Here is a 12,123-nt window from a genome sequence, read left to right as displayed (position 1 = left end):
TTAATCATAGACTAGACATGTTGGGCAGTTTGCAGGTAGCTCCCCGTCGTAGCCCCCTCACCTGGCAGGTAACAGTTAGGACCCTGTCCCTGTTGACAGAATCGCAGAAGCAACAAGGGCAAAGAGAGAGGGGAGATAAAGGAATTAATGCTTCTTTCTGTCATGCACACTGCTAGACTTGATGTACATAATTTCCCCAGTAACTCCATAATGCAGGTTTGCGGAATTCGTTACAGAAGGGAACCCAGAAACTGAAGCGTTAAAGGGGCAAAAAAAGAGTAAGCCTGACCCATGGCCATATTGCTAGTAAGTGGTAGCACCGAGTTTGCAGTTCATATTTGTTACATTATATCACACTGCCCTATACCACCCTGTTTAGTGTCTTAGCTTTATCAAGTCTCGGGGACAGAGAGGGAACAGGAAGAGTAAGGAGATTGGAATGTTGTAAGTCCAGGTGGACTCCTTTGTGAATAAAATTGTATCCTATTGAGAATTTTGAGTAGGAGTTATCAAAATTGTGTGGAAGTGAGTTATTGCATTAAATGTTTTATTTAAAGAATTTTAAAAACAATTTTTCTACCACACCCCGAGTCTCAAACCAAAGTACAGTGTCTAGGTTTCCATATTGGGGACTGTATAGTGGCTGTCACTCTGGAAACTTTTTTGACCTTTGTGTTAGGTCTTTAGAGAATGATCTGTCATTGGTGTTGAACTTGGATCAAAGACTTTATCTGGATTCAGATGATGAAGCAGACCTGGCCAAGGAACTTCAGACGATGTGCTCCAGCAGATCTGAGTCTGATATCAGCAAGGTAGGTAGTACAACGGGGAGGATGTTACATGGCTCCACCCCATAGCAGAGACTTCTGGGAGCCACATCCTAAATGTTCATTCCCTAAACTTTTAAGAATTCCTCATGGAATAGCATGGCTAATACTCTGATCAGAACAGCCCTTACCTTTCTTGGAAAAGCCCTTTCTCCCAAAATACCATTTCTGCAATAGGGGGCTCTATTTAAGCACAGCTTGCTTTTTTAAACACTTCTGGAAATCCTGAAGCTAAAATCCCATATGTTAATTATATTAGTGCAAATCATGCCCGTGTCTCAGGCAGCATTTGGTAAGCCTCAGTCTATTTCTCCGGCTTTTATCTTTTTGTTCTCCTAACTTTGGCAACAACTAATCTATCAGTGAGAGCACCACAGCAGGGACCTGTTGCAGACAGAGCAAGGGCAACAAGTTTCCTTACAAATATGTAAGAAAAGTAATTGGCTACAGTCCTAGCTTTTACGCAGTGAAAAATGAGATCCAGGTATGGGAGTCAGTGACCCAAAAACTCAAAGAAAGCATGAATAGCATCAAGTTCAGCCTGTTTCGGATGCTGATCTCTGTAACAAATTGGACCAGACATCCTTGATAAATACCTCTTATTTGAAAGGGAGCATAATGGCCTGACCTGTGGTGGTGCAGTGGATAAAGCATTGACCTGGAATGCTGAGGTTGCCAGCTCAAAACCCTGGACCTGCCTGGCTGGTCAAAGCACATATGGGAGTTGATGCTTCCTGCTCCTACCCCCTTCTCTCTCACTGTCTAGCTCTCTAGCTATATCTTTCTCTTTCTCTCCTCTCTAAAATGAATAAAGTCTTTAATTTTTTTTTTTTTTTTTTTTTTTTAGCAATAGGCCCTGGCTGGTTGGCTCAGCAGTATAGTGTCAGCCCGGCGTGTGGAAGTCCCGGGTTCAATTCCCAGTCAGGGCACACAGGAGAAACACCCATCTGCTTCTCCACCCTTCTCCCCTTCTCTCTGTTTCTCTCTTCGCCTCCCGCAGCCAAGGCTCCATTGGAGCAAAGTTGGCCCTGTCACTGAGGATGGCTCCATGCCTCAGTCTCAGACACTAGAATGGCTCTGATTACAGCGGAGCAACACCCCAGAAGGGCTTAGCATCACCCCCTGGTGGGCATGCCAGGTGGATCCCAGTCAGGCACATGCGAGAATCTGTCTGCCTGCCTCCCTACCCACTTCTCACTTCAGAAAAATACAAAAAAATTAAAAAAAATAAATAAATAAATAAACAGGTGTTAAGTTGTGCAGCTTTCACTGAAAGACTCAACTATTACATCTGACAAGTCAATCTCTAGGACAATGTAGAATTCATTATTTTTTTTAAACCTGCCAAAAATTAATTGAAATACTTATGCACTAGGAAAAGAAGGGAATGATTAAAATTTTGCAGTTTTTATATCCTTTTTTGTTGTTGTTGCCAAGGGATTTTATTTTTTCTATAGGGCTCATCTGGTCATCTTCTTTTGACTTTTAAAAATGGACTCTCTTCCCTTAGAGACCATTTCTCATGCATTTGCTATTAGTTCACATGAAGGCTTCAAGTGTGCTGTGTGCATAGTCAGGACTTGAGGTGTGCTCTGCAGAGCTCCTGGGTGTCAGGGGAGGAAGAGAGAGCACTTCCCTTCCGGTTTCACAGTGACCTTCATTGTGCCTGAGCGGAACTGCGAAACCATGACTTGATTCATTCTATATTTTCCAGATTGCAGATTTCAGGGATGATTTAAGGAGGTTTGATAGTCCAGGAAACAACCCTACATTTTCAGCAACTGTTCATAATCTAAGAATGCCAGTGTCACCGAAGGTAAGTGTTCATTTTTCCCCCAAATCAGACAAACAGGGATTGCTTTGGAACTGACTTCACAGATCTCTCTTTATGTGAATCGCAAAGTCCCTTGTAAACCACAGCTAGGAAGTGAGACACAGGATCAAGTAAGTATGTTCACTAGTTAAGCAAAGTTAGAAGGCTCACTCTTTGGAGAATAGCTTGAAAGAATGACCAGAAAAGCATTACTGTTTTTTTCTTTTTACCTTCTGTTTGATTCATAAAATTTCATTCCAAAATTGTGGACGTCTTTTGAGAAGATCTGCGTTTGTTTTCCTTGTGCATGAGAAGGCCTGCACTGACTTTCAGTTATCTATTCCAAAGCTAGAAATGACATCACTTCTGTCCTCTTGGTTGTTCCAATTTAAAATGTATTGGTTTTCGCCTGACCAGGTGGTGGTGCAGTGAATAGAGCATTGGACTGGGAGGGAGGACCCAGGTTCTAAACCCCAAGGTCGCCAGCTTGAGCGTGGGCTCACCTGGTTTGAGCAAGGCTCACCAGCTTGAGCCCAAGGTCTCTGGTTTAAGCAAGGGGTGACTTGGTCTGCTGTAGCTCCTTGGGTTAAAGTACATATGAGAAAGCAATCAATGAACAACTGAGGTGCTGCAACAAAGAATTGATGCTTCTCATCTCTCTCCTTCCTGTCTGTCTGTCCCTATCTGTCCCTCTCTCTGTCTCTCTCTGTCTCGGTCACAAAAATAAAATGTATTGGTTTTCACTTGAGAACTTTTAAGATTTCTTGCATTTTGAAATATTGGAGTTAATCACAGCAAAGGGCAGAATGATAATATAAAAATCTTTTACGTTAAAATAAAAAATCTCGGCCCTGGCCAGTTGGTTCAGTGGTAGTGTCAGCCCAGCGTGTGGATGTTCCAGGTTCGATTCCTGGTCAGGGCTCACAGAAGAGGTGACCTTCTGTTCTCTTCTGCTTCCTTTCCCCTTCTCTCTCTCCCTTCCCTCCCATCTCCTGCAGCCATGACTCAGTTGGCTCAAGCTAATTGGCCCCGGGTGCTGAGGATGGCTCCATGGCCCCTACCTCTGGCACTAAAAAATGGCTCCAGTTGCAATGGAGCAGCACCCCAGATGGGCAGAGCATCGCCCCCAAGTGGGCTTGCTGGGTGAATCCTGGTCAGAGTACATGTAGGAATCTGTCTGTCTGCCTCCCCTTCTCTCACTAAAAAAACAACAAAAAAAATCTCAATATTAGTTTAATTTCTTAACTTGCCCTAATGTGCATTATGTTTCAGTGAGAGACTTTTCTTTAAAAAACAATTCAGAATGTCAAATAGAAGAGCCAGGGTTCCAAAAGACTTCATCATTAATCTCTCAAAATAACTTCTACAGGTGGTTAATAAATGCCAGGGGATGGACCAGCATGGTACGTCTGAGTGAACCAAAGCAGTAAACTACTTACCCAGTAGTTATACTGGGAGGATGCAGATTTCGTAGAGGCATTTAGTAACATGTGGCTTGGTGAGCATGTCAGTTGTGGTTCGCACCCTGTTATCATCCTCTCCTGTGGTCACTCACAGAGACCTGGGTGAGGAGCCGGACCAGGGTTATACAGTCTGTAAGCGTGCTGAGAGGACTCCATTATGAATCCTTATCTGACTTCCTAACAGCCCCAAGCGCCTGGGCCCCTGTTCTGTTTCCTTAGGTTTCACTTCTGATGGCCTGTAAGGAATGTGACCTTTCTGGCTCACTTCATCATACGTCTGCCTTTCCCCCCTTCACTTGGGAACAGTGTAGGAGCTCAGCAAAAGCGTAATTTGGAGTACATGCTATGGAGGGTGACCTAAGGAGGTGACCTGGTGAGAATTCCATCTGAAAGATATTTTGTTCAAGAGCTGCCCCTGAGTTGGGCTCAGAGCACATTTCTCCTGCGTCCAAGACCTCTCTCTCTCTCTTTTTTTTTTTTTTTTTTTTGTATTTTTCTGAAACTGGAAATGGGGAGGCAGTCAGACTCCTGCATGTGTCTGACCGGGATCCACCTGGCATGCCCACCAGGGGGCGATGCTCTGCCCATCTGGGGCATCGCTCTGTTGCGACCAGAGCCATTCTAGCGCCTGAGGCAGAGGCCATGGAGCCATCCCTAGCGCCCGGGGCCAACTTTGCTCCAATGGAGCCTTGGCTGCGGGAGGGGAAGAGAGAGACAGAGAGGAAGGAAGGGGGAGGGGTGGAGAAGCATATGGGCGCTTCTCTTGTGTGCCCTGGCCAGGAATCGAACCTGGGAATCCTGCACGTCAGGCCAATGCTCTACCACTGAGTCAACCGGCCAGGGCCCAGGACCACTCTCTAGGATTCCTTGTAGAATGGTCAGTGGGAGGAGCCAGAAAGGTCTAGAAAGAGGAGCAATGAGCCACTCTTTCTCCGCATGGCTGAGTCACTTTTCTGTATAAAACATGTTGACTGGTAGTGACCGCCTGCCTTTGTTTAAATGTCGCATGGAGACACGGCGTTGCACCCCCCACCTCTCTGTCATATGATCCTATTCTGTTGCTACAATAAAGTCCTATCCATAAAACAATAGTACCGAAAGTGGGTAAGTTCTGGGTAGCTCAAGACAGCTTTGTTTTTAAAGGGATATTTTTTTTTAAATGGACCCTTTTATACTCTCTGGCTCTTAAAAAAGAACCATGTGGTTGTTTAAATGTGATGTAATGTGGGCATTAGGGCCTCTGCCCGCTGACCACATGAGGAGGGACTTCCCAGTAGCTAGCAGCTGTGTTTCTCAGAACCTGCCAGCAGAGGGCAGAGCTGCACTCGGTTGGCCACCTTCTGCTGCTTGGCAGGCTCATTACCTTTCTACCCTCAGCTGGCATTTCTTGGTTAAATGCCCAGTTTCTTCTGTTATCGGGAAGTAATTCCCTTTAGAAGTAAAAGCTCTCTGGCTTACTTGAAATCACTGCTCCTGTGTGGCCCCAGAGGGCTGGGCAGCCAGCATTATACATTGGAAGACCCTCCTACTCATTTGCCACAGGTAACTCTTACTGCTCCAACAGTGAGAGGACGTAGTGGGGCTCACTAGTCGTGTGGCGGGTTAGCCACTCTTCTAAATTAAAAAAAAAAATCACATTTAAATCATCAATAGAAAGACCAGCTACGAATAAATGTTCTCTTCTCATGAAAATGTAAATTAATCCCTCTAAAGCGAAAGTTCTTATCTTTGGTTACATAAGGAAATCCACTGGAGGATTTTTTTTTTTAATTCCCAGTGCCTGGCCCACGCACCTAAAGATTCTGATGTAACTGGTCTGAGCTGCAGCCCAGACCCCAGGGGGTCGCAGAGCTCCCTGGCGATTATGCGCAGCTGGGGCTTGTAGACTCAGGCTCGAGCCAGCTCTGATCTGAACTTGTGTATTTTCCACTTCATCCCTTTCCTCCCAAATGTGTCTTTAGAGGGGATGATACACCTTCTGGTAGCTTTTCACAGGTGACTTCCTGTTCCCACACCCTGCTCCTCCCCGTGTCTGTCTTCACCCTCTCTCTTCCCTGTGGACCCTTCTCTCCTCTTCCCCTGTCACCATCCTGCACATCCTGGAGGTGCCAGCTCCAGTGCCATCTTCCCTACCGTCGTTCCTTCCTGGCCCCGCCTTCCCACTAGCAGGCAGCGAGGCTAGCGGCCTCTTAGCTCCCGGCAGACGCTCAGTGCTGAGTGAAGGAATTCCTGCACGCCTGGCTCTGATGTAACAGTATTTCTTTCCTGCTGTTGACACATAGTGCCTTTCCATACAAACTGGAGGTTGTCTTTGAGCTTAGTATGCACATCGACAGTAACCTTAGGTGTTTAGTTAGCACAGTGAGATCTTGGGTTTTAGCCCAGGAAGCATTGAACACCTTTAACTTTCCTTGCCCTGGCTGCGGTATTTCTTAGCTTTAGGGAAAACACCTCAAAACCCATGCTTGGCTGCTGGAGCAACAGGGACATCGCTCTGGGTGTCGTCACAGGCCCGATCTTACACTCTCAGCCTTGAATTGCATTATTAGCCTCACTAAGCCAGTGATTCTTCATGTGCCTGTCACACCTCCTGTTCGTCGTCACTCCTCCAAGGACTGACTCAGCCCACATATCCACACCCCGCATCAACACCCCAGCCACATTGTTAGCTGTTGCGAGTGCTTCTTGGTACTTAATTTCACGCGGGCATTTCCAGCCTCAGCTCATCACTATGTACCCCAGGCCCCAAGCCCTTGCCTTCACAACACAGGTGAACAGACAAGCAAAGAACACACCATGTCACTCTTTCTCTGCTTGGACCTGGGCGCCACCTCTGTGGGCTTCCAGACGGAGGTCAAAGATGCGGAGAAATGATTTACGGTGACACTCTCCTCTCTTCCTCAGGGGTTCTGTGTCCCAGCTAGCTGCTGTCCTTATGCTGTACCATGTCTTCTGAGTACTCTGTGTATTTGCTGGTGAATTTGCTGATGTTTTTAGACCAATTACAAACTCGGATTGGCCTTACTAGGGCCATGAGTAAATCCCATTTTACGGATTTAAGATGACACCTAGGAGAATCCAGCTGTCAGCTGAGGCCAGTTGTTACTTTCCATTAAGTGTTTTGCCTGTTAAATTCTAGTTTTATGTTTTAATTCTTTTCAAGATGGTGTTGCTGTTACTACTTTTCACTTTAAAAAGAGGGAAAGTAATCAGTGGCAGCGGCTTCAGTGGCGTTTGGAGCAGCTCCCTGAGCAGCTCCTGTCACGTCTGCCGTTGGCAGAACCAAACACGAGATGGGGGGACCCTGTGAACGAAAGCTGAGTCCCGGCCTTCTCACTGCAACTGGGCAGCTTCCTCTCACCTGTCCAGCTCGGTTTCCTCTTGGGCAAAATGAGAGGCATGGACCAAACGATCCCAGGAGCTCTGAAACCAGCACTGGAAAGCGGGAGCAGGCTGGCCGGACCGGCGCCAGCTGACCAGAGCCTGGCTGCAGGGAGGCCCGCTCTCCATGTCGGCTCCACGGGAACAAGGGCCTTTCCTTTGGCCACCTCTGTGTACGCCAGGCACCTAGGACAGCGTCCAACAGTTAGATGCCCAGAAAGTATTCGTTGATTGTTGAGTAGTAGTCCAATTTTTAGTTTACAGATCTGAGAACAGAAAGCAGGTAAGTTTGCTGCCTCACTGAGAACAGGCAGGTGATGCAGTGGATTTGAATGACTGTTTACAAACAGTTGGTCCAATATGGTCATTTCTGTGAGGCTCCTGTTCGTGACGAGATCCCAGACACTTCGGCACATGATCCACTGATGCCTGTATCTCGCACTTTGTGACACCACAGAGGCCTAATGACCATCAAGAGGTCTGTAAGAAGTTAATCATCCAGCCTCTCCTCTCCATTGTCTTTTGTCTGTTTTTCATGCGAACTTCGAACTTCCCTTTGGGAGAAACTCCGACATATCTGCTTAGAGAGGGAGAGCGGAAGAAGTGTTAGGACTGATAATAAAAGTTGGTGACACCGTCCAAGGTGACAACCGTCTTCTGTTTCTCTTCCCTGGCAGGAGGTCAGCCTTCTCAGCAGCCATCAAACTACTGAATGCAGCAACAGTAAACCAAAGACTGAGCCGGGTGTTTTCAGAGTTAAATCTTTCCTTCCTGTTCCTAGAGGTAAAGTTACCCCGTGTTCCCAGAACACCAAAAGAAGCAGCAGCAGCAGTAATACAAGGCAAATAGAAATAAATAACAACTCAAAAGAAGAGATTTGGAACTTACACAAAAATGAACAAGCAGAAAAACCTAACCAATAGGCCTGCCTACAATATTCTCACTCTTAACCTCTGTATATTTCAATCAGAAACCAAGGACAACAGATGTAAATACCTTTAAATGAATAAAATATTTTCACTGTACTATGAAGTGTGAGTGCGGGACCACTATTCAGATTTTGTAAAGAATGTATTTATAACCAATATTTTGTTGCTTTTTTTTTTAATTCTGTAGGATTGAACTTCAGTATCAAGAAGTTATGCCAACTTTTCAAGTAGTTTTATAATAGAATTATTGTAATAGTTTTAAACAACATGTTCAGGGGGGTATTACAAAACTGTCCATGTATTGTGTGTGTGTGTATACACACACACACACACATATGTATATATTTATGAAAGTCCATGAATCCTATTGCATACTACATGTTACAAAACGTGTACAACATTGGCTTCAAGTGTACCATTTTAAATGGAGACCATAATTTTATGTTCACTTGAGGAGGAATGACTTCAATGAGGCAATAACTAATCCTTTCTAAACAGTTACTTTCCATTAAAAGCCATACTAAATATTTTGCCTGTTAAATTCTAGTTTTATGTTTTAAATCTTTTAATAGTTAACATTGCTGATTGGTTGCATCATGTTATTTATGCTTATAAGTTTGCATTATGACTGTAAAATATAAAACTATATAATGCAATAAAAATGTTATCTTTCTTATAAAAGTTTTGTACCTAAGTGGATATAAAAAAGAATTGCATAAGTGCTTCAATAAATTAATTCAAGAGTCAACTCCCTCTTCCGTTTAATTCTAGTAGCACAACTTATATTTCTTTTTACTGTTTCTTCTAAAATTACTAATGCAATTACTCTTATTTATACAACTCAAAATTAAGATGCTTTGACATCAAATAAAATATTGAACTAGTGAAATAATTTTGCTGTAGTTTCTATCTATAGCTCTTAGTAGTTTATCCCTGAAACAAATTATCGTGTTCAATTTAGGGACATTCATAAAACGTATCCTACATGTTGACGTTTCACTGGTTGTTTACAGAAAATGCACTCGTGTTAGATAGTTGGTTTAAATAAAAATAAACATTTTAATGGAGCTCTAGAAATAAGGTACTCACTGAACAAACCACCTTTTATTTTTTATAGATACCCCCCAAAAGGTATGATTTTACACCAAGAATCATTTACTTGTCTAACTGTATTGAGAGCCCTTTCTTGGTCAGAATGATTTACATTGAAGTACACACATGTGCATTGATACTATATGAAACTCTGCAGGAATGTCTGTAAGTATCTTAAAAAACCAAAATATGTAGTCAAGATTATGCCATAAGGGGGGAAGTAGAAGAAGGTCTATCAGGGAAGGACTTGATTCTAACCTGTGTCCGCAATCTGCCTGGACTTTACCTCTGCAAGGAGAGTCCTGTGGGTGTCCAGCTCAGACTGCATGTACAGGGCAGTGAGTAGGGCAGGTCAAGTGTGTAAAAGGCTGGAGGTAATAGGCTTGAACACAATGACTCCTTTGATCTAGATTCAAATTCTTGGTGCCCTGACGGTATTTGATACTCTCAAGTGTTTTCACAGAAAGTCACTGATCGGAACAAAACTGCTCCCAAAATCATAGACTAATATACCAGTAATGTGTGTTTGCTCCTGCTGACATACACCTGCTTAGATTATATCTGTTTGGATTTTCTAGTGATGAGGCATTGTGTTTTATATTAGCATCTTCTCTCTATGGAACCACAAAAGACCCTGAATAACCAAAACAATCCTGAGAAAGAGAAAGACTTTCTAATTTCAAACTATATTACAAAGCTAAAGTAATCAAAACAGTATGGAAATTCAATTCAAAGTGGCAAAGTAAGAAGATGCCACAGTCACCTCCTCCAGTGGACATACCAAATTTACAACTAGATATGAAACAAATTTCTCTGGAGGGGAAAATAAAACTTGAACAATGGCAAAGTGATCCCCTCATGTCCAGCAAACAGAGGAAAGCCACATACATATTGCTAGTGGGAGAGGCACAGACACAACTCTCATGATAGACCGTACCCCTGGCATGGTGACCCATATATCAGGAGGGAACTTAAAATTCAGAACTCCTTGAGGAGCAAAGGGTTTGTACCCCACATCTGGGCCCTCATCCTGTAAGACAAAAACCAGAGAGAAGAGCCCCCAAAACACCTGGCTTTGTGACAGGGAGCTCACATGCACGAGCCCCACCATGCTGGGGCAAACTGAGGAACAGCTCTCAAAGAGCCTGGGCTCAGGTTCACCCCAGGGCCCAGCACGGAAGCAGCCCTTTCAAAAGTACCCAGACTTGATGTGAAAGGGACTTCCTTTCTAATTAAAAGTGTTGGTCTGAGGGGCAGGGCCTGCTGTGACTCTGTGGAGGGAGCTGGTGGGCGCCATCTCCCTCCCTCCCCTGCTGCTATGGCCAACGGGCACCACTTCCCTCTCCCATGGTGCCATCGGGATGCTCTAGGTGGGCACCATCTACCGTGATCTCCCTCTGCTGTGGCAAAGTAGCAGGTACTGTTTTATTTTCTTTTGATTTCCCTTTCTCTACTTCTCTTTTGTCTATTTCTGTTTTCCTTTCTCACAATGAGTGCCATCTTCGCACTCCCATGTGCCCCGTTCCATCCAGTGGGTGGCATCATTGTGCCCTCCCTCTGCCACCCTCCAGAGCACCGGCATCTCCCAGAGGGGAGCTGCTTCTATACACAGCCGATGACCTGGCTTTTGTGGCTGCTGCTCAGCAGACATACCTTAAGTGGCTAGCTGTGGAGGTCAAGGGGCCTGTGTTCTTGGGACCCCTCAGACTGTAATTGTGGGAGAAACAGTTCTGACAAAGGACAACTGCCAGGGCACGTCACAGACAGCAGACTGAAGCACACCCCGTCTTCTAAGAAAGAGGCCTGTTGGCTTGTCCAGGGGCTTTGGCCTGAGGAGCAGACCGCAGGTTTGTCACACCTGTACAGACATACAAAGGGCTCTCATTAAACAGGCTGGAGAGGAGTCACTGTGCTGCTCTACCCCTGCCTGCTCCAGTCCACTGGTGTCTTGTGGAAAGTAACTTACACCCTTTGCCAGGGCCCTGATTGTGTGGCTGCTGCTCCCGTAAGACCATCAACACATTTTCACCTAACATGTTGCAGTCAAGAAGAGAAAGCCACAAATAGTCAAAGTGTTGGGGAAAGTTTCAAATGAGGATGTCTACCCAGCAGGGTTACAATTCAGAATTGAAGAAGAGCTAGTTTCCCAGATTAACAAAAGATAAAGAAGTTCATTACCACTAAACCAGCCTCACAAGAAATGTTTTTCTTTAGCTGAAAAAAGGGAGCTAATTAGTAACAAGAAAACCTATGAGAGTATAAATCTCACTGGTAAAATGCAATATAGAGTAGAAGTGATGGATTAATCATTTATAAAGCTAATATAAAGGTTAAAAGAAAAATGGTAAAAATAACATTAAGGGATAAACAATATAAAAATTTTAAATGTGACAACAACATAAAACATGACTAGGAGAAGAATAAATATATAGACTTTTAGAATGCATTCAAATATAAGTTGTTATCAACTTAAAATAGACTAATTAAAAATAAATTGTTACAGTAAGTCTCATACTAATCACCAAAATATATAGTAGATACATAAAAGGCAATGAGGAAATAATCTGACCATACCACTAAAGAAATTCATTAAGCCATGAAGAAAAAGTAGGAGAAGA

General features: G+C 44.1%; 1 protein-coding gene across 3 annotated transcripts in view; it reads left to right on the top strand.

The window, feature by feature from the left end:
- CTTNBP2 (cortactin binding protein 2) overlaps positions 1-9,272 on the top strand; it is a 165,822-nt gene extending 156,550 nt beyond the window's left edge. For all 3 annotated transcript variants that reach the window (XM_066262172.1, XM_066262174.1, XM_066262175.1), the window contains exons 21-23: positions 680-812; positions 2,542-2,643; positions 8,162-9,272. In XM_066262172.1, coding sequence (XP_066118269.1) covers positions 680-812; positions 2,542-2,643; positions 8,162-8,407 — 481 coding nt within the window. In that variant the 3' untranslated portion in view covers positions 8,408-9,272. The remainder of the gene's footprint in view (positions 1-679; positions 813-2,541; positions 2,644-8,161) is intronic.
- The last annotated feature ends 2,851 nt before the right edge of the window (positions 9,273-12,123 follow it).

Source organism: Saccopteryx bilineata, chromosome 2 (genome assembly GCF_036850765.1).
Source record: "Saccopteryx bilineata isolate mSacBil1 chromosome 2, mSacBil1_pri_phased_curated, whole genome shotgun sequence".
Lineage (NCBI taxonomy): Eukaryota > Metazoa > Chordata > Mammalia > Chiroptera > Emballonuridae > Saccopteryx > Saccopteryx bilineata.
The sequence above is the reverse complement of the archived record's forward strand: the minus strand, read 5'-3'. Positions and strand labels throughout refer to the sequence as shown.